This window comes from Lissotriton vulgaris, chromosome 10 (genome assembly GCF_964263255.1).
Source record: "Lissotriton vulgaris chromosome 10, aLisVul1.2, whole genome shotgun sequence".
Taxonomy (NCBI): domain Eukaryota; kingdom Metazoa; phylum Chordata; class Amphibia; order Caudata; family Salamandridae; genus Lissotriton; species Lissotriton vulgaris.
This window is the reverse complement of record NC_141698.1, coordinates 702343835-702364124: the sequence shown is the minus strand read 5'-3', so window position 1 is coordinate 702364124 and position 20290 is coordinate 702343835. Positions and strand designations below refer to the sequence as shown.

General features: G+C 41.4%; 1 protein-coding gene across 6 annotated transcripts in view; it reads left to right on the top strand.

Annotated features, from left to right (window-relative positions):
* Positions 1 to 20290, top strand: part of CREM (cAMP responsive element modulator) — a 791294-nt gene that overhangs the window by 737336 nt on the left and 33668 nt on the right. The window contains exon 1 of one of the 6 annotated variants that reach the window (XM_086941529.1): positions 7549 to 7598. The exons of 2 other annotated variants lie outside the window; for them this stretch is intronic. Coding sequence is in view for 1 of the 4 variants with exons in the window: in XM_086941527.1 (XP_086797653.1) it covers positions 9648 to 9654 (7 nt within the window). In the remaining 3 variants the exon portion in view is untranslated. Of the gene's footprint in view, positions 1 to 7548; positions 7599 to 8713; positions 8733 to 9342; positions 9655 to 20290 lie in introns of those variants that run through there. 3 more of the 6 variants (XM_086941530.1, XM_086941528.1, XM_086941527.1) reach the window with 3 other exon arrangements.

Genomic DNA, 20290 nt, shown 5'->3' with positions numbered 1-20290 from the left:
AGGTTTAGAATTAGAAAAGATAGGAAAAAGATTATAAAATGGTGAATATTGAATGGCCCATACAATGGAGAGACAGGGCAGTCCCCGATGTAAATAAATGCTGAGGGAGGGGAGGCACTCTAATATACAAATATTCATCGCGCTAATGAGAAAATTTCGATAGACATACGCTGTAGTAGAACCGGGACCACTAAAAGAACAGCAGGACGGAAGTGTGATATTAGATCAGAGGTAAAAGTGGCTTTCGAATATGGTAAACGACATAATTCACTTCCCCCACAGAACAAATCAAGTTCCTACAATCGTTATCAAGACGCGATTGGTGGTCCATCAGCAGAGGGAAACCACGGGGAACGAAGTACCTTGAATAATACGAGGTAACGTATAAAAGAGATTTATTGTCTAGGGAGTACATAGGCTTAAAATAAGGAATATAATGCAAGGAGTTCTCTTATATCGATTTATACTAGGGGCCGTAAAATGAAACAGAGGATTGATACCAACCAGAGCTTTTAAACCCGTTTCCAATTGATGAAGAAAAAAGAAAAAAGAAACGAATGAAAAAACCTACTCATACAATCCCGCTTTAAGAAAAATGGTAATATGAAATACCTCTCCGCATATATACACATAAAAATTAGGCGATAGGACTCCATACCAAGTCTTACCCATACACTTATCTATTCCGCCATTAGATCTAACAGCAAGTCCACCAAATATTTGACCAGTTATCCCCAGTGTTTGGCTGTATGTGGAAATTGACCAATACCAAGACTGGAAGAACTATAATCCTAAACTGAAAGGTCAGTACACACGAGGGAGTGGTATGATTGATATAGTTAGAGCTGGTTACTGACTACATTGTAACGGAGGGACCAACAACCTAACATGTTCAATAAGATACAGACCCTATAGGCAATTAGGAACACAAGATATATAAACAAGATGGAACCTTTGCCAGAATGATGAAATATACTAGCACCGGTGGAGAAACTAATGTCCCAATGCACTCATCCATTGTATAAATTGTTATATTTATATGCTAGACTGTTGATAGTGATGCTAGACTATGGTGTTATTATATAAACATTAAAATATTTTGACTGATACTTTTCTAACATACAGAAAGGATACCGGTCAAATGAACCTGACGACCCCAAGCAAATTTAATCTGTCCTGATGAAGGTGTGACCACATCCACGGGTTCCAACACCGAAACGCGTCGACGCCTTTTTTTCAAAATAGAATTCAAGCCCAGGAGATTCTAGATATTTTGCATATTGTAATACTGGAAATCCGAATGAATTTATGTAAAGGCTATTGAATCAGATAATCTGTAGCAGCAATAGGTGCTCTATTCATAGTAGGGGGTTTCTTTTGTCTATTTACCTGTTATTTACTGTATGATTTTTTGGATGATTTATAGAATGTATTTTCTCTTTATTTAATATGCTGTACAAATGTAATTTTACCATTTTTTTTAATAATCTGTTTTACATTATGAGATGTTTTTAGGCCAAATGTTTTCAGTAGAATCCAATTGACTCTATACTGAAATTTTAACAAATATGTTCTTAAATAAAAAAGACTGTGAATGTTATAAACTAGTTTGTGACCAGTGATTTGAGCAATAATTTGAGTACATGTTGTGAATCAGTGAGATAGGAACACTGTAAATTAGGTGGTAATATTCCGTCACACCAACCCTTCCAGGGATAGCCCTTTGACTTTGTATTGTCTTAACCCCTTCGCTGCTGATGACGAGCTCAGCTCGTCAATAGCCACGGTGGTCGTGTGTGGATGACGAGCTGAGCTCGTCAGGTAAAGCTGCTTTTCAAAATGTGCCGCACACAGCGGGAAAAGCTGCCGCAGCGATGCGGTTAAGTACCCTGTTCCCTGGAACCTGTGGGGTCTTTTCTCATTTTCTTTACTCATGTGTCCAAGAAGCTCCATTTACTGGTGTTAAGTTGCATTGTATTTTAGCGACCATAGCTTGTGTGTTTTGATGCAAGTAATGGATTGGTGGGCTGCCCATCTTGAGGACCATCAACGTTCTCCTTACCCTTGGCTCCAGTTAAGCAGACGTCATTGCTATATGATTTATCCATTTAGAAGAGATTGTCAAGATTGTGGATAAAGCTCACTTTTTCAGCCACAGAGCAAAGTGTTGCTTGTGATCGCACAGAGTAGGTGGAGAAATGCACTATTGGTTGGAAACCCATGGTGTGTTGTCGGATTTGGTTGTGTAGCTTGGAAGTTGGTTATCCTTCCATAAGCCTTTGGAGACCTTCTTCAGGGTTTTATCTCCTGATACGGTAGGCTTCTCTGTTTTGACGGTGAAAAATGTTGCAATATTACTATTAGGTTTGCTTTTGTCCTTTTAAAGAGTTTTTACAGTCTCTTTTTTTTACAGTCGCCAGAGCACTTCTGTAAAATATGCAATTCCTGTAATGCTAGGTTATTCACCAAAACCTTGGTGTTCTTCGAGTTTGGCCAATTCGGGCAAGACTCCTCTTCCGGGTATTTGGTGCCATAACCACTAAGCTGGTGGGTATTGATAGTGGTAGCAGCTACATTGGGGGCTTATCTTCTGCCATTTTGGTAGGTGAGCTTGATGACAAGCCAGCTGGATTGGGTGTCTGAATGTCAGAAGAGCTAACAATGCATGTTTCATGTGTACTATGGGGATTGGGGACATATTTGTCCAGGCCCTGATTTGAAGGAATATGGGCCGTTGCGTTTAGCCTAATTTCTTTTTCAATCTGCATTCAAGCAGTGATCATTGTACGTAGGATGCTAGGTAGTGTACCCAATTTCTCAATGATGTCTCCACAGAAACAGTGTGCAGTGGAGGGAGTGACTTGTCATGGGGCAAAACACCTTTTCATTAAAACCTTGCAGCTGTGTTGTAATTCTTGAGAGAATGTCGATTTGTAGCTCCATCTTAAAGGACTACAGATTCAGGGCTTCCACTATAGTAGTCAATAGTGTGGCCATAGAGCTCAATGTGCTAACTTAAGAGGCTGTAGCTGAGGACTCGGAGGTGCTATGTGCCTCTTCAAAGGGCACTGAGATAATTGTCCTAAAGGTTGAATGTTATTGAGGTGTTTGCTTTTCTTTTGTGGCTTGATCACGGTCTTCTATTTTGGGTGGTGACCCGGTCTGTGTGATTGGAGTCGGCCCAGTTATTAATCACTGTTCTGCCTTAAGTGAGAGGTTTTTCTTTATTGTCCCTACCTAGTTGAAGCTCAGAGTTATAGTTATATTTAAAGTTGAGTTGAGTTGGTGAGTGGACTGAAGAGCTGAGATTAAGATTTGAATCTGATTTTTCCCAATGAATTTCAGCCTTTGTTGTTCTGTAGCTCCCAAATCTGGTCGAAATAGGCCATGACCCAGAGAGCTCTAGGTGTGCTTGTTGCATTTTGTTAGTTTCAAAGGGCAGTACTATTGGCGAGCTGTGTAAGCATATTGTAATTTCATCTGTGTGAGTTGCGTCACCATTACTGTATTGCACCTTTCCAGGTGTCATGTAGGCCTTCATTTCCCTGATTATACTGGTTGTGCTGCCGGATTTTATGGAAGTACATTTCCTGCAGTTTTTCAATGAAGACTTTGTGGCATTGAGCCTTGTTGTCCTATTCCCTGCCCTTTGAAGCTTTGTCCGTTCTCTTATTTGTCTCATCCTGCTTAAAGGTGGGGGTGAGGATGCAGAAGGGAGGCTTGTGTAGAAGTATATGAGGGAAAGTTAAGGATGTTGTAGAGCCTTTATCTGTTTTTTGGCTTGGCCTCTACTCAGTGTATGCGTGGAATTGCATTGTGTACCGGCAATGCACTCTAAAAGCTTATACGGGAATATACAACCTTGATGAGGAATTTGAACCTCAACCTAACCAGGGACATTGTAAAAGAGTGCCTGGAATTAGAAAGGGCACTTAAAATACGGTGGTTAAATATATCCAGTCCAATTAGGAAGCCATCACCCATCACCCTTGGAGAGCTATTTACAGACCCCGTATTATGCGTGGCATTTCCAAGAACAGAACTGAAATCTAAATTATTGGATAGACTGAGCAGAGATAGATGGGAGAAGAATCGCAAAATGTTTATGGTTAATCAGTACCTCCTAACACAGAGTATAGACGATTCTACGTTTTCATATTTAACATCAGTTTCTAATTATCAACACAGATATGTCCTACTGCGATTCTGTCTGCAATATGCTAATATATAATCTATTAATGCACTGCCACTTTGTCCATGCGATTATCAATCCCCCCATAACGACTTCCATGTCATGTTCTTCTGTAATTTATACGTGGACGAAAGGAAAAGATATATTTTAACAATCGTGTAAACTAAATTTTAGCCAATGTCGCCCAGCATTGTGTTATCTTCAATTATTGTCACATCTCTTTGTCTGTTATTGTATAGTCTCATTCTTCCTGTCCGCCATAAGAAGAAAATTAACTCTCATGGATTATTGTATGTTTACATAGAGAGAGGTGTAATGTAAATGACAAATGTCTTGATGAGATTTATTTTACTGTTTGTACGATTTTAATTATACTTTCTAACCCTTTTATATGAGATTTGTTATTTTTAATATTTTAAAATGTAATTGATTGATTGTCTTCTTTTAAAAAACTTTTTATGCCACATGCAGTGGCGAAATAAAGTTATTATGACTGACTAGCATTGTGTACTTGAGATCATTGAGATGGTTATTGATCATTATTAGTTTATCTAAAATTGTAATCGGAGAAGATGCTTTGTTTATTTTGAATAGTTCTTGATTGCTGATTATAGATTGTTGAATGCCGAAGCCGCTGTACTCTGAAAGGCCACAGTCTATCTCAGGGGCATATTCGCTGTGACAAAAGCTTTCTGCAGTTCTATTTGAATCACTCGTTGGACTTCTGTGTTTTCTGCCTTGTACCTTGTGCTTGCTAGTTTAAGCTCGCTACTTTTGTGCTTAAGTGGGAGGCACATTGATATGCACGTTGTATGACGATGGCGGAGGATGATGCTGAGGAAACAGGTTTTCAAGTAGACTGGGCAGGTGGCCAGCAAGACCAGGGACCCAAGCCACACCCATCTCTAAGTTGCCCTTTTCTGTGAAACTCTGCCTTGGGCCTCCAGCGGAACCGAGGCCTAACGCCTACAGTAGGGCTGCCCCTGGTCTACTCCTTCCCTAATCTGCTCCTCCAAGTCGCCAAGTTGTCAACCCAGCCCTGCACAGCCTTGCTGATACTCCTCACCTCCGCCCCTCCCCGCTTCCCAGCCTCAAGGCCCCCTGAATCTCCCTAAGGCTCAGCTTCCCTCCGCCTGTGCCCAAGAAAGAGGCGGAGGTACCGCAAGAAAGGGTACAGTTTGCTGAGTGAGTCGTAAGGTGGCCGAAAGATACACAGCTCCCTACGCACAATCAGAACCGCAGGTGGCGTCTTGGGGTGGAGGCCCGCTCACTGTTCTTGATTTGGGGCTCTTGGCTCAGGCTAGTGGCTTCAGGGCTTTGGCTTTGAAGGCTAGCGACTTGGTGGCTCGTTAGCTCAGCTGCCCCATGGCTAGAATGGCTAGAGTGGTTTCAAGCTCTGTGCTGCTCCTCTTCTCCTCAGCACAACTTCTCCCCCTTGCACTCAAGGAAGGAAAGGTTCAATAAATCAGAAAGTGCTCTGCTCTATCCCTGTACTGTAGGTTTCCAGGAACACATATATCCAGCGCAGTAACTGCTCTTGTGCTGCGCAGCACTGATGTAGGCCAAAGGTGAGTTAAGCACACAGCAGCAGAAGTTTACAAATGCTGAGTGAGCAGTAGGCCTCACTCCAGTGACACAGGTTAAGAAGGGCCTGGTCACTTGTACTGATCACTAGATGGTATGCTACCACCCCCGCACTTGTTCTGCTGAGCTCCTGGTGAATAAACAAAACAGTGATGGGTGGAATGCTTAAATTAATCTCAGCCTCTGGTAATCACTTGAGGCCGCCCCCAATCCATTGTAATTTTGCACACTATGCCACCTCAATTTGGACCCACTATGCCACCTCAGTTTTGACCCACTATGCCACCTCAGTTTGGACTCAGCTGTATGCAAATCTGTCTTAACCCTACTCCAATACGAATAGTCCAGCGCAAACTGCCAAGCCATGTCTTCACTAGACCAGAACACAGGCAACCCAGGACTGGTTTCACCCTAGTTATATGCTCATCAGCCAAGTACAGCTTGGTTCCAGTGACACAGTATGCACAGGATCCCTGAGTAATTCCATAACTTTTTTGTGTACTTTATAACTCCTGATGAAAGCAGGAACCTTCTACCACTATGCAGCTAACGCATGGGCATCCCTCTCAGGCCTAGGAGTCCGCAATGCGTGAGTCAAGCCTAGAACTAGGCGCACACGCATGATCCGTGTTTGGCTACAACAATAAAATCAGCGTTAGCGATCCAGGCAACAGTACAATTAGGCACTCAGGTAAGGGTACACATTCATAACCATGCTGAGGTTTTTTGATTCCCAACAGCAGATTACGAGCTCCTGGATGGAGTAGTTTTAACTAGTCCCCAGGATCCCCTGAAAACCAACACAGAAACGGAATTGAGTCTAGTAATGCCTGCAATGTAAGAGACCTAGAAGGGTGAAAACAACAAGCTGCACACGCTAAATGACTTCAGAAATGGGTGGGAAAACTGGTCTAAATATAACAGAGAATGGAAAACAAAAGTGAGTGACTGTAAGAGGGAGGACTTACCTATAGCTGAGAGTCTGCGATGGATATATCAAGGGGCAGAAAGCTGGAAAACAAAAAAAGATTACACATCCATCTCTGAGGAGGAAACGGGTGAGGAGCCAGACTAATAGTGCGAATATTGGTCGCTGCTTCCAGGGATAGCTGACACAGATGGGACCATCAGAATCTTGTAGGATTGTGGCCAAGCTAGCTTGTTGTTTGGGGACCAAGAGGGCATCGGTAAACTCTTGCATGGATCCTGCTCTCCAGGACCGACTTTGGAGAACACTGGCCTAAATCAAAAAGGTTGCCAAGCATGCACTGTTCTGTAAAGTGGCAGAATCCATCTCTTAAAAGCACGATAATTCTCTTTTTCAGTATCGTTTTAGACTTGGCTTTTTCACCACACTACTATTTTTCAAAAACATTCATATATGTATACATAGGTAAAATTACTTCATTGTGCTTGCGTCCACATCAGCATCATCCATGTGTTATATGGCGTTAGGGTCGTTCTCCACATTGCCAAGTTAGCATGAGCTCTCCTGCCATGATGCTGCTTTTGCGCACATTACTACATGACTTTATTTTGCAAGACTCTGTTTGTGCCTTTCACATGAGAACGGTCTGCTTTCTGTGTTCTCTGGTGTTCCTGGAGTTTTGTCTGAACACGATGTGCAATGTTGATAAACATCCCCCTTGTTATTCTGTTCTGGTCAGTCTCTATTACCTAGACAAAACATGCTGCACTGCTGGGTAGCTCGTGCTTTGATATTATGGGAATGCATGTTGTTCACACACACTTGGAGGGAAACCTTTCCTTGGAGAAGAGCTATGCTGTTCCTATGATGTAAAGCTACCATTTAGGCTTTAAGGTATGGGGTCTGCTGACAAAGCCCAGAGATCTTCCTTTATATAATAAACCTTAACTTACCAAGGGGAGGGTGGTTAGGCCTTATAGTCCTTTATTCCACTGTCTGTATATAATGACATCCCTCTTCATATTCTATGGTATTGTAACAATGCTTACTGTTCTAGGTTTATGCATGTTGCTGCTGGTAGTGACTCGTGTACTGCATTTAGAGCATGATAGTTAAAATAAACATTTTGAACTATACAGTGACTGACAATTATTATTGTGGACAAGTACGAGTGAGTGAGGGAAAGGGTATGTCTCGCTACCACGATTCATGAGAGAGTCGGGAGTGTTGTGTTCTGGGTTGTCTTATCATTTGTAGCTTTGTGATTATGTAGGAGAACGAATGAGACCCTATAGCTAGTCGGTTTTGGGATTTGGGGCACTAAGGTGGTAGGAAGGTATAACCCCTATACTCTGAGGTCCTGTTTTCCTGCGCATAGTACTGTGTATGTGCAGAATCTCTAAAAAGCACGATAATTCTCTTTTTGAATATCATTTTAGACTTGGCTGTTTCACCACACTACTATTTTTCAAAAACATTCATACGTATACCTAGGTAAAAATTACTTCATCGTGCTTACTTCCACATCAGCATACTCCATGAGGTAGTTAAAATATTCTCTTTTTCTTCAGTGACAAAACGGGTTCAAATTTAAAAACAGCTGTTTAGTTTATTTTGCCTGCACTTCCCAGATCCTATTAATCACGTTGCTGGTACAAAGTGTTTAAGTGACTTGTTAGCTCCTATGATCTCAGAGCCTGGTTATGTGGTGACATGTAGCGGCCACGTTTAGGTAGCAGCATATTTTCTTCTTTTAATTTCGTGGCATTTCCTTGCTATCAAAAATAATAAAATAACCACTGCGCCTGCAGTCAGTGCCAAACTATTTGTCCTTGCCAATGCTTGTTTCAATGCAGTTTCAATGCAGTTTCATCACTGAAAACGTTTTTGTAAAACACGCCCTCAGTAAATTATATTAGTCATCGCAAACGTGCTTTGTGATTTGCACACAGTAATTATCAGTTGTCTGCCAGCAACTGCCCCAGTCATCGCTCACGTTAGCAGCACGAGCAGTGATGTCACTATGAGGTCAGCATTAAAACTAACCCTTTAGGTGATGACTGGTTTGGAGCCGTTTGTTTGAAACTGGGGACTGGGAGAGTTCAGGGTTTGTTATTATGGCGAATGCAGCTGTAAAAGTGAGCGAAGAAGGCAGGGCGCCATTTACGTCTGTCTTCGCTGAGCTATTTTATAATAATGTTTAGTTATGTTTTTTCTGCTTTTTTAGCAGCGTCCAGAATATAAAACATTGCTGTATAATGATGTATTTATTGTCTGGTGTCCTTTCTTTGCTTGGATTGCCGAACTCTGGTGGTAATGTTGTTTGCGCAGCATACTATGCAACGCCGATAATACTCTGTGAATGGAGCACACATTAATTCAATGAACTTTGTGCAATCAGAGCCTGTTGCTGATGCAAACTACAGAGCTGCTCGGATTCCAGAGCGAGTTCCGCAATGACTTTTGAGATTTTAAAGTAACATCGTAATAATGTATCGAAACCTAAAAGGTAAGCAGTGCCTTGTGGTGGAATTGTCGAAAGCCTGCTCGCTATCGCCTCCCCGTAAAAATGGTTTATTCCAAGCTAATTGTGTTGAAAATGCTGACGTCACTGGATTTCCTGGAATCATGTTACAGCAGGCAAATGGAAATGTTAAACTCCAAACAAGCTGCACATTGACGTCAGCGCAGCTTCGTGCTGTGCTTGAGTCAGTTCCTTTCTGATTCACCACGTACCGCTGACAGTGGGGAGTGCCAGCTCGCTCGCAGTCCGTCTCCGCGAGCATACACCCTTGGCTGTAACGTATATTTTTACTTTTTAAATAAGGTTTTAGACTGTTGAGATGTTAGAAATATAGTGCTATTGTATGCTTCTAACTGAAGAGCTGCTGCTGAGAATACATTGGTTTGTGGCTTGCCAGAGATTTCTGCTGTTGCGATAACATGTGGGGTGAGTTTGAGCAGAGAGATCTTAGTGGTTCGCGTGGAAAGCATTAAAGTACATTGGGCAGTGCTCTGACAGGTGCTTAGAACTGTACGTTAGTTGTTGAAATGTTATTTTATTCGCTGCGTTCTGCTCTACATGATAAACTTTTACCTTTTAAGATGTTGGACGGATGTGTGCGCCTTGAAGCTTTTTTGCCCAGCGTTTTGTTTACTCTCTTGCACTGTACGGTGTATATGCTAATCACGAAGGCAAATGATTACCTAAATTCATAACATTTTTGTTTTGGAAGGTCAAAGTTCCCCTTGTGTGTGCCTGGTTTCTCAGACGTGATGCAATCTAGAAACACCCGCCTTTGCTTGTTAACTAGCCTTGATCGCGTATTCTGTTATTTTTATTGTGTGGGATTCTGTCAATTAACCGTAACCTTGAGAAATGAAAAGAAAACACATGACTGCACAGCATATGTTGTGTGTTTATATCTGCTTGCCTAATTGTTTCTAACGTTCAGTTGTGAGCTCTGTTGGTGACCGCATTAGACATGTAGTTTTACCGAAGTTTCGTCACACGCAACACTCCCCTTAGCACTGTTTTCGTACTTAAGGCAATGGAACACCAAGGGAGCCATGTTTGAACACAGCCCGTGGCCAAATAGACTTCCGTTATGCAGCTGTTTATTGTGGAGTAAGGTATTTGTGTGGAGGGAGGTGGTTCTCTGGGGCTTTTCTGCTTCTTAATGGAATGACAGTGCAGACAGATTGTGTGCATGCAGCAGTGGGTTAAACGGAGACTTATTCACTTCAGAGTTAAGCAAGTGTGTGTGCTTGCCTGTTCATTTTAATTTACACTTCTTGACTTTACAGTGTTCTTTAACTCAGACGGCGTAGGTTAGCATTGTAGTTGCAGACCCTGGCTGATGTAACGAGTGGAACAATAAATAGCCTTCCCTTGACTAGGGTGAACCCCATCCATATTAACCCCAGCAGATCACAAATGATGATCTTCGGGAAGATTTCTACACAGTTGTGGCAAGATTCCTACATAGTTCAGGTGGAGATTGGGGATCGATTGTCCTGGCAAATTTTCAAATTTATGTACATGGGCGTTTGATTATTGACAACAAAGTAATGTGGAAAGAGGATAAGCTGCTTGCTAGGGAATGTTATTATGAATCACGAGAGCCCACAGTACCGTGTACCATTCAAGGAGAAACTTGACTCTGCTTTGGCATACTGGACCATAACGTGGTTCTTGCAGTCCAGGTGTAGTTTTTAGGTTTTATAATTGGCTCTGGAAAAAGGTTTTGAAGTTGCAGAAGTAGGTATCAAGTAGTGAGATGATTAGGCTAGACATTCGACTGATGTCTTGTGATGTGCTAGCAGTCCAGACTATACAAGGTACCTAATGCAGTTTGACCTAGGTTCCCAGTTAACTTTCTTCTTTGGGTGCTGAACAGGTTTTTTCATTCTGAAAAAAATTGCAGGAGGAGGGGGAGTATCTGTTCTACATATATAGATAATGGTTGGACTCATAAGAGCGTCCACATTATTATGATGACCCAAGAACAGTTGAAATCTGACTTCAAAAGTTTGATAAAGAACAGAGTTAAGCAATACTCTATTGAAACGAGTGAGGCTTTTTGTTGGGAAAACATACTTAGTAGTCTTAATTCATTAGAGCCCCTTGACCAGGTACCATAGTCAAAATTGTGCAAGCGCTTTTGCCCTTAATTTTGTGGGCATTTTCTTAATTTCAGACTTAATACATTCTCGGAAGTAGACGACCCATGGGCTACCATTCCAGATGCAAGAAGCTTCTTGGGTTTATAGAAATTGGCATATTTTATGGGAATATGATGAATTCGAGGCAGCTTGTCTCAGTTTTTTATCTTGTATCCTTGAGGTGTGTGGGTTGTTAATTCGCATGCATCAGTAATATAACTTTTCATGTCAGCTACTTTAATACCATTTTATAAATATGGTGACAATTTTGAGAGACTTTGAGCACACCTTGAGACACTTGATGTAACTATGCAATTGTTTTTTTCACAATGTAGAGGTTGCATTTTATTACTGGAGGCGTTTCTGGTGTATTTGTCACGCTTGATAACATATATTTGTGAAAAGTAAGGTAAAGAAATTACAATTATTAAGTTTTAGTTTAGACGTCAGCAGAAGGCATTGTAGGTTGGTTATTTAAAGCAATATTGTCCAAAAACATGTTAAAATAAATGGTCGCCAGCAGTTATTTTAAACTGTTGAAAAGTATTTACACAGCATGCGCCTATCTACATTCCACCAAGAGAAGTGTTGTAGGCTGAGAATGCTGTTGCCACACTGCAGTCTCCATATTTGATATCATAGTCAGCCATTAGAATGTAAACAAACCAGATGACAGTATTAACGTGGAGATAAAAAAAGATTGCTTAACTTTCAATATGTTTATTTTTGTTCTTGTGTACCCGTTGAGTTCCAAGCTATTAAACCTAAAAAATAAAGTTTTAAAACACATATTTGGCATGCATTCCACAGGGTTGTTTTTCACATTTAAATGTTTTGTGAAAATACTCTGTATGCAGAGACCTACACTTTTTGGGCCTGATTCATAGAGTTCAATTTGTAGTACGTAAAGTAGTAGTACTACTTACTACAAAATGCAGTTCACAAACTAACAAATGTGACTCTCCACTTCCACTTCCACCTCTCCTATCTTTTCCATGAAGAGAACATCACACATGCAAATTTACTACTTATCGGTAAATGTAGAAGGGATCAATGGGAAGAGGCCGGAAAAAGAGGCATACTTACTACAAAATGGAAGTGTTTTGGAAAGGAGAAAGGAGGGGATTAGGGATTACTAAAGAGGGGATTATAGAGGGACAGACAACCACCTACAAAAGAGTAAGCCCATTACTATTCACAAACGACACTAATAAAGTTACTACCGCCAAAAAGGAATGTGCTACGTAAGGGTTTTTCTGTTAGGGGAAATTTGCTAGGCGCTCTGCTAACTGTTGACGCAAATGATGTAGATCAAAGAAAGATTAGGGTGTGGTGCTATTGAGTGAGGGGATAAGCCATTTAACCCCCCGAGTGTGTGATGGAAAAAACCACCGCACTGTAGAAACAAAACAAATCCCCAATGCACACAACAAAAAATAATTGTACCTGAATGTAGACACATATGAATCTCAAAGCAAAGCTGTCAGAAATACACAAACATTTCTTTGTTGTATAAAAAGGTTTAGTCTCTTTTAATTTCTTAAGCAAGCCAGCCGACACGTGTTACGTCGCACATGGAAAAGTTTTTCCGCGACTCCTCAGGGCTGTGTAGAAAGTCAAATGTGAAGTGGATAGTCGTTCTGCCTGTGATAATTCCGATCGAGCAGGGCTCGAGACTATTGCAGGTTCGCCACTAGCGTGGAAAGAAAATCGGATAAAAGGGAAACCTTAGTGAAGGTCTTGGACGTCAAGGAAAGAGCTACAGTAATACACGGTGTAAATCTGTCAGTAGCCAGGTATGGCTCGTATGGGTGTAACCGCGATGCATGTCTTCAAATGCGAAGATCCCCGCAGGATGAATGAAATGCAAAATGGAGGGGATAACTCCTCAAAGGGCTACAACTTGTCAGTGTGAGCCAGAGCAGGACCAGACGGAGTACCAGCAGAGATTTTTAAACATAATTTAGAATTCTGAGCCCCTTTGCTTACAAATGTTTTCAGGTCTATATTAATTGGGGGGACGATTAAGTTGTGGAGGCAGTCAGTTGCAGCCCCTACATACAACAAGCATTGGCATAGCTAATAGGTCACGCTTTTGGGACCTTATAAGTATTTAGTTATGCAGCACAATGTCCTTATGCAACAACATCAACTGTTGCATGGCTAACCACTTATAATGTCCCAAAGGCGAAACCTATTAGTTATGCCAATACTTGTTTAACAAATATATTCAAAACATTACTTCATTGTTGTTTTCATAGACGCTCGGGGACTTCATTTGCATTTATGTGTTATCCAGTAACTTCTTCTCGCCTGAAACAATGATCATGTCCTCTATAGATCTATGCTATAGAAAACAAAATCTTACCTTTAAAAGGGAACCTCAGGGTAAGATGGTGCTATAAAACCTAGAGCGACTGCGCAAATGGCATATTCATATGTTCGGCAAATTCAAATTTAATTGCATTGCACATTTTAAATATTAGCAGAGAAAACAAGAAAATAGGGGTTCATGTCTAAAATATTTCATATTTCCAATCGTATAGCATGTACTATTTCCTATTGCAGAATGGTTACATTTAACACGTCAATATTAACTTAAAGTAGATTTGACCACTAGGTGGTTTAAAACACGAATCGTGTCCCTGTCTAGTTCTCAGCAGAAACAAAAAGCTCTCGGGTTAAACATGTTCTCTTTTATTACGAACTGTAGCAAAATAAGCACCAGGGGGAAAAAAACATTTTATTGACTGTAACATACACAAGCACTGCCACATAATTGAGGAAAGTAACCGCACACAAAGAATGTTGAATTTACAATAGGTCCATACATGGGCTTCCGTGCATTTCCTGTTGAATGCCAATAAATCGAACATTGAAAGTCTACATTTTTAGAATAAACCCAAAGCAAATGTTGGCATAAAAGTTTGAAAAAGTTACATTTGGGAAGATGACGGGCTCTGTGCAACAGAGTCCGCTTTGTGAAGCGATGCCACCAAACGCACAATAGATTTAATGGGGAAATTGCAAACAATTGTAATGATGAAAAGATTCTCTTTTAAAATGACAGCCACAATTGCATATATGCAGTTTACTAGAATTTAAAATTTCCGAATCTGTATGCTCTTACAAGAACATTTAAAAATATATTTAAACTGAGAACCACTTGACTTCCCGGAGGCCAACCAATAGTACAAAATGTATATTTGGCTATACAGTGTCTTTGTGGATTCCAAGACTGTTGAGGTTTAAAGGCCAGTCAAACGTTGTCTTTAGCTTTTTCTTGAATGTAATAACGTATACCGCATATTCTTGAATTGAATTATTTAATTCTTGGCATACTTCCAGGACATGGAATGTTACATGTTGCCAATATTTGCGTAGTCGATTTTCTGGCTACAATGTTTTTGCTGCCGGATATTTTTGTGCTCTATATTCTGGCAAGCAACCTTTCGCACCAATCGCATCAGTTTACACAGAGTAAACCATAAGGAGGCGGGTTAATGGTTTACAAATGCTCTGTAGAGTGACACTCCCTTTAATCACTACTTTGTGCTTGCAGTTTTTTAATATCTTCCTTTCCCGGAAGTCTTAGGAGGTTTACTAGCATGATGGGATGCGTTAATTAAGACTTCTTTTCTGAACAGTCAAAGGCCCACGTTCAGGGTGCGTGAGGTGAAAGACTTAAGGGGCGCTGTGAAAGGCGACGCACAGGCTGCGGAGGAAAGGAGGGCGCGCAACCAGGTCTTGGAGGGGGCTTTTCAAGGTTCTACCTTCAGCAATCAATACACTGCAGGTTTCTCACCAGCACAGCGCTGGAGTGTCAGAACACGCAATATTATGCTAATTGGGATGGTATTTCAAACTCTGCACTTTGTACAATCCATCTGTTGACAATAGTTTCATTAGTACGGCATGCAACACCCAGATGAGCCTCAAAACACTTTTAGCGGAAACGCAGACCATGTTGCACGAACATTCGAGAAAACACTTCAAGAAGCAGAGCTTTTGTAGAAATAGGAGCAGGGGGGTGGGGGGAGTTGGGGGGTAGTTATCCAGTTATCCTTCTATAAGATATAGGGACTTGCACAATGGATGCCAACCCAAGCAAGCCCTTCAATTTTACTTGGCTGGCAAGACGCAGGAGCTTATTGTCTCCTCAGCATGAAATCTCCTATGTATGCACTTGAATCACGACCCATGTGTGCACATACAGCAGGATGGAGCAGCCAAGTTTTTTATTTATCACTCAAAGATGGCAGGCGTCCACCCTAGGTGTATATTTAAAAAAAGGAATCAAAGCCAGTGAAAGTATAATTAGTAAGTGTAATTCCTTGGTAACAACTTGCAGCTTTTGGGCCCTCCAAAAAAAGGGTAAAAAGTTAAATAAGTAAAAAGGGATGAGAGGAGCAGGGAGGCATTTGCAAATACCAGATGTGAGAACAGCGAGAATGTTATTATTTTGTATATTAAGAAAGTGAGTCGTATACAGGAGACAATAAAAAATGGACTTTAAGAAAGTCTGGAGTGTACATGAGACGAAGAAAAATAATGGTCGAGTAGGGGGCTATTTTTAAGCTGGCGCCCTGGACATACTGGTATTCAGAGGACATTGAAAACTGGCACTGGGCACGATATTGTTATCTGTACTCATGCTTGTAGAAAAGGGTTCTAGAAGTAACAAAGTGAGGACGCCCGGAAAAAAGTAAAGCTGCCCTAAAGAAAATCTCAGTGGAAGGCAAATATCTTGAAACCGCACGCGAGGAGCGGAGGCAATGGGGAGAAGCATACGGACGAGCCAAAAACACAGGGGAGAGGAAGACAGCTAAACAACTCGACGCGTCCGTGAAAGCGATCACGATCGCTGGGATGCTCTAAGTGGTCGGGGAGGGGTGGATCAAAGCACGCTGCATTGGAGGGGCGGAGTGAGGCGCGCGCGCGCTTGTGCGCGTAATCGCAAGCTGGTGGCCGGGAAAAGCAGCCTTTGGTAGCACTTCGAAAAGCCCCTGACTAAATGTCTCAGACAGACAGCGCAAGCGCTCGATCAGGCGAGACCTAAAAAATGAGACTAGATTGCACTGCTAGATTCGTTTGGGAAAATCTTTGGTAGGGTCATTTTTGGGGAAGTTTGTAGCCTGGGATTGGGCACCACTGAACAAGCTTTTAATCTTTCCTTAATGTTGGGTAAATACGTCAAGGCCAGGAGAGGTACATATGGCTTTCATGGACTTCTCCTGTGCCTTCAACTTAGTGGACAGAAATAAATTGCGGGACAGTATGGGACATGCAGAAGTGGATTTATCTTGATTGAGTATGCTAAAAAGTCTAAATCAAAACACGAATATGAGAGGTTGTTATTCTCAGGCAGGCAAACAGACTCCCCCTATCCAAGTTACACATAGGTTGAGACAAGGTTGTATTTTGGAGCCTTTTTTATTTCTTTTTTATGGTTCGTGTTCAGGTCCTGTGTTACTATACTCAGAAGATGCTGTTCTTTTGGCCTGCACTGCTTATTGTCTGCAAGCACTTTTTTGTGGGTTTTATAGTTTTATCCAGGGGCGGAATCTTAAGATAAATAATGAGAAATCCTATATTTTAACATGTGGGCCAAAGACAACCCATTCAAAGAAGTGTTTTAGTGGGAATACACCCACAATGAAAACACTGAATTTTTGTTACTTAGTTACTTCAGCATTAGTGCCAGTCTGAGATTGCATAATTTGTTTAATTACCCAAAAGGCCCATTCAATGGAGGCGGTATATGAATCTCTGTCAGATTTGCGAAACCTTTGGGACATAAACCTCCCAAAAACTGACCATGCTATATAGAAGTAAATGTCAGTCTGTGTGCACATATGGTGCTGGAGTGTGGGGGCATACATCTGTAAGGACCCTTCAGGCAGCATAAAATACGTTTTTAACAAGGTTGTTAGGACTCCACAGATCCGCATCAAGTTTTATCACTCACAGAGAAGTGGGTCTAGATGTTTTTAGAAGATACGGTGTGCTTGGCACCCATCTTGCTGTGGGTTAATATTTGGTTCACCCTGGAGTTAAGTTTCACTCAGGGTATAGTGGAGTATTGCCTGCAACAGACTAATACGTTGGGTATCCCATGGATTAAGTGTATTAAAAACACCCTTCAAGACCTGGTATTATCTAGTTTCTTCGAGGATACTAGTGAGATTAGCTCACACACGAAGGACTCTGTAAAGGACACATATCATGCCCACATAGATCAGATTAAATTTGAGAAAGGTTTGATATGGTTACTGTCCATTCATATATTTCATTGCCAACCTGTGAAAGCATGGCGCCCTATCTATCATAGATAAAGGCACCAGAACAAAGATTCTATTTAACTCACCTTCGAGTAAATATGAATAATTTTAGTGGCTTTTCTTCTTACTGGGACTTGGTCTGCTTCTTTACCCTGTTGTTCATGTGACGGAGTGTCCATACAGTTCACTAAGCACAAAATGTTTTTTTTGCACTTTATTCTCTGTTTTTAGAACCTGTTTTTTATGTCCAATTATTTCTGGAACATTTCTTAAAACGCATCAAATGGATTTACTAGTTCTACAACGTTGTGAGTCCTCAACAATCTGTTTTGAAGTGTTACATTTTAGTACCCAGGCGATGAGTTTAAGGAAAAAATATGCCTCATAATCCAGCTATGATGATATAGAAGGCCAATGATGATGTATATTTTGGGAACTGAAATTTGTGATACTGATTTGTGTGATCTGTTTGTACTTGTTTTTAATATGTGCTCTTTTTTAATGGTTATTCTGCTGACTGAATAAAGATTATTTGAACCTTGAACCTTGATATTAAATAATATTGTAAATTAATTTAAAACAATTATTAAAAAATAATATTTAAACAGAATTTTATTGAATTGAAATATAGCAGCACTTTCAATTTGTAAGTTATGTTCTAATGCTCCCAAGCATTTATCAGTACAAATAAAAGGAACATAAAGAGTCAAAAATGAAAAAATGTGAGGTACGAAGCATATATATGACATTATAACAACAATCCAAGGCATATGTATATGAGCAAGAATGTTGTTAGTGTTATAGCTGTGTGTATCATGACATATGGAGCTAGCACATTTGAATAAACTAATAAAAAGTGATCAAACACTCAAACCCAAAACCCCCCTCCCGCAGTATCTCTAACCCCCCCCCCCCCCCCCCCCCCGCCCCCTCCTCCATTTTCCACCCTCTGGAAAATCCCAAAGTTATCAGGCCATAGTGGTATAAATTATAATTTCTTAAAGAATATTATGTGAAAGTAGCAGGGCTCAACATGTAATTGCAGTAATGATATAGGGGCACCTCACGAAGCGTCAGGAACTCGAATATCAGAGAACAGAGAGCCTAATAGGAAGGGCGCGTCTAGGGGGACCATCAGTCAGTGGATTCATCTTCGCACTCAGTCCCTTCACCCCGAAAAACTGCCAGAATTACATCCCAAGCCGCCTCCTCTTCCAAGGGATGCCTGAAATTGTGGGCCTCGACAGCAAAGCGATACCCTCCCATATTGCCCAACGTATTACTTCTGGTTGAAAACTTTCAACTCTGGGACCCTCAGCATTCTTCACATCATAGTAATCTTAGGTTGGCCAGTAATAAGGCCAGGTCAATGAAACGGTTGGTTTGGCAAGAGGAGGATAGATAACCAGGAGGCAAAATTGGAGTGAAGAGGTTAAAGTGTGGTCAGTGGCTTTGGGCAGAAAACGCTCAACCTCAGACCAATAATGGGTTAAATGGGGGCATCCCCATAGCATATGGAGGATATCTCTTGTGACAACTCTGCAGCGCGGTCAATCAGTTTAGGTAAGGGGAAAATTTATACTAAGCTGCAAAGGCTTGAGATATGCTCAGTGGAGGTCATAGTAATGAATTAGTTTAAAGCCAGCTTTGCGTGAATTTGTAAGCGCCATTTTCCACATATTCGCCTAGTCCCCATAAGAAATGGGGCCTCCCAAGTCTTCCTCCCATCGTCCCCGTAGCACCACGAGGGGGGAACATAAAGGCCCGAGACCAGACGACGGACGTTGGAGGTGTTACAGAGGAAGTGACAGCTGGGAAGAGGTTTGGGTTCCACACCAATTCGGCCCCATATTATGTGCATAGACGCCGTCAGCGTTCCATACAGTAGAAATTGTCCCACTGGAATACCATAGTCGGCAGATAGGTTTTCGAATAGCCGCAGTACACCAACAGGACACAGTGCACCCACTGTGTCCAACTTCTCCATCTCCCATTCCAACAAGCGACCCTTCAGTTGGGTAAATGATGCCCACAGCGGCAAATTTATGGATTATGTTGATATCCCATGCGCCCTAGTAAGAACACATATCCAACATGACCGGAGGACTATTAGGTCATGGCGCCACATATGAGTGAGTCACCTTTGGTTGAGCATCATGACCCAAACTTGTTATGAATCAGGGAGCCCTGGTAAGCGTAACAATCCCAGAGCATCCCATCCAGGAAACCAGCCTGTTCACCACTGCAATTTGGCTGCTAAGTAATATAAATAGAAGTTAGATGCGTTCAGCCTCCCATCTGCAGTTGCAATTCTGTTAAGGCCAATCCACAGCAACCTTTGTTCCATATAAGGATAGAGTCTAGTTCATCTCACGTGGTTTGTGGGATCACTAGAGGGAGCACCGCAAAGGAGTACAGGAGAAGAGGTAGTGCCATCATCTTGGCCACCACGATGCAGCCCACAACAGAAAGGGGCAAGGTTTTTCAGAACATAACGCTTTGAAGCATGACATTGACCGCCACACCTATATTATCCTCAAAGAGATCAGGGAGAGTCCATTCCATTCGATAACTTTATTTCGGTGACCAGGGACCATAAAAGTACATGTAAAAATACAACATAAAAACAATAAAAGTGGT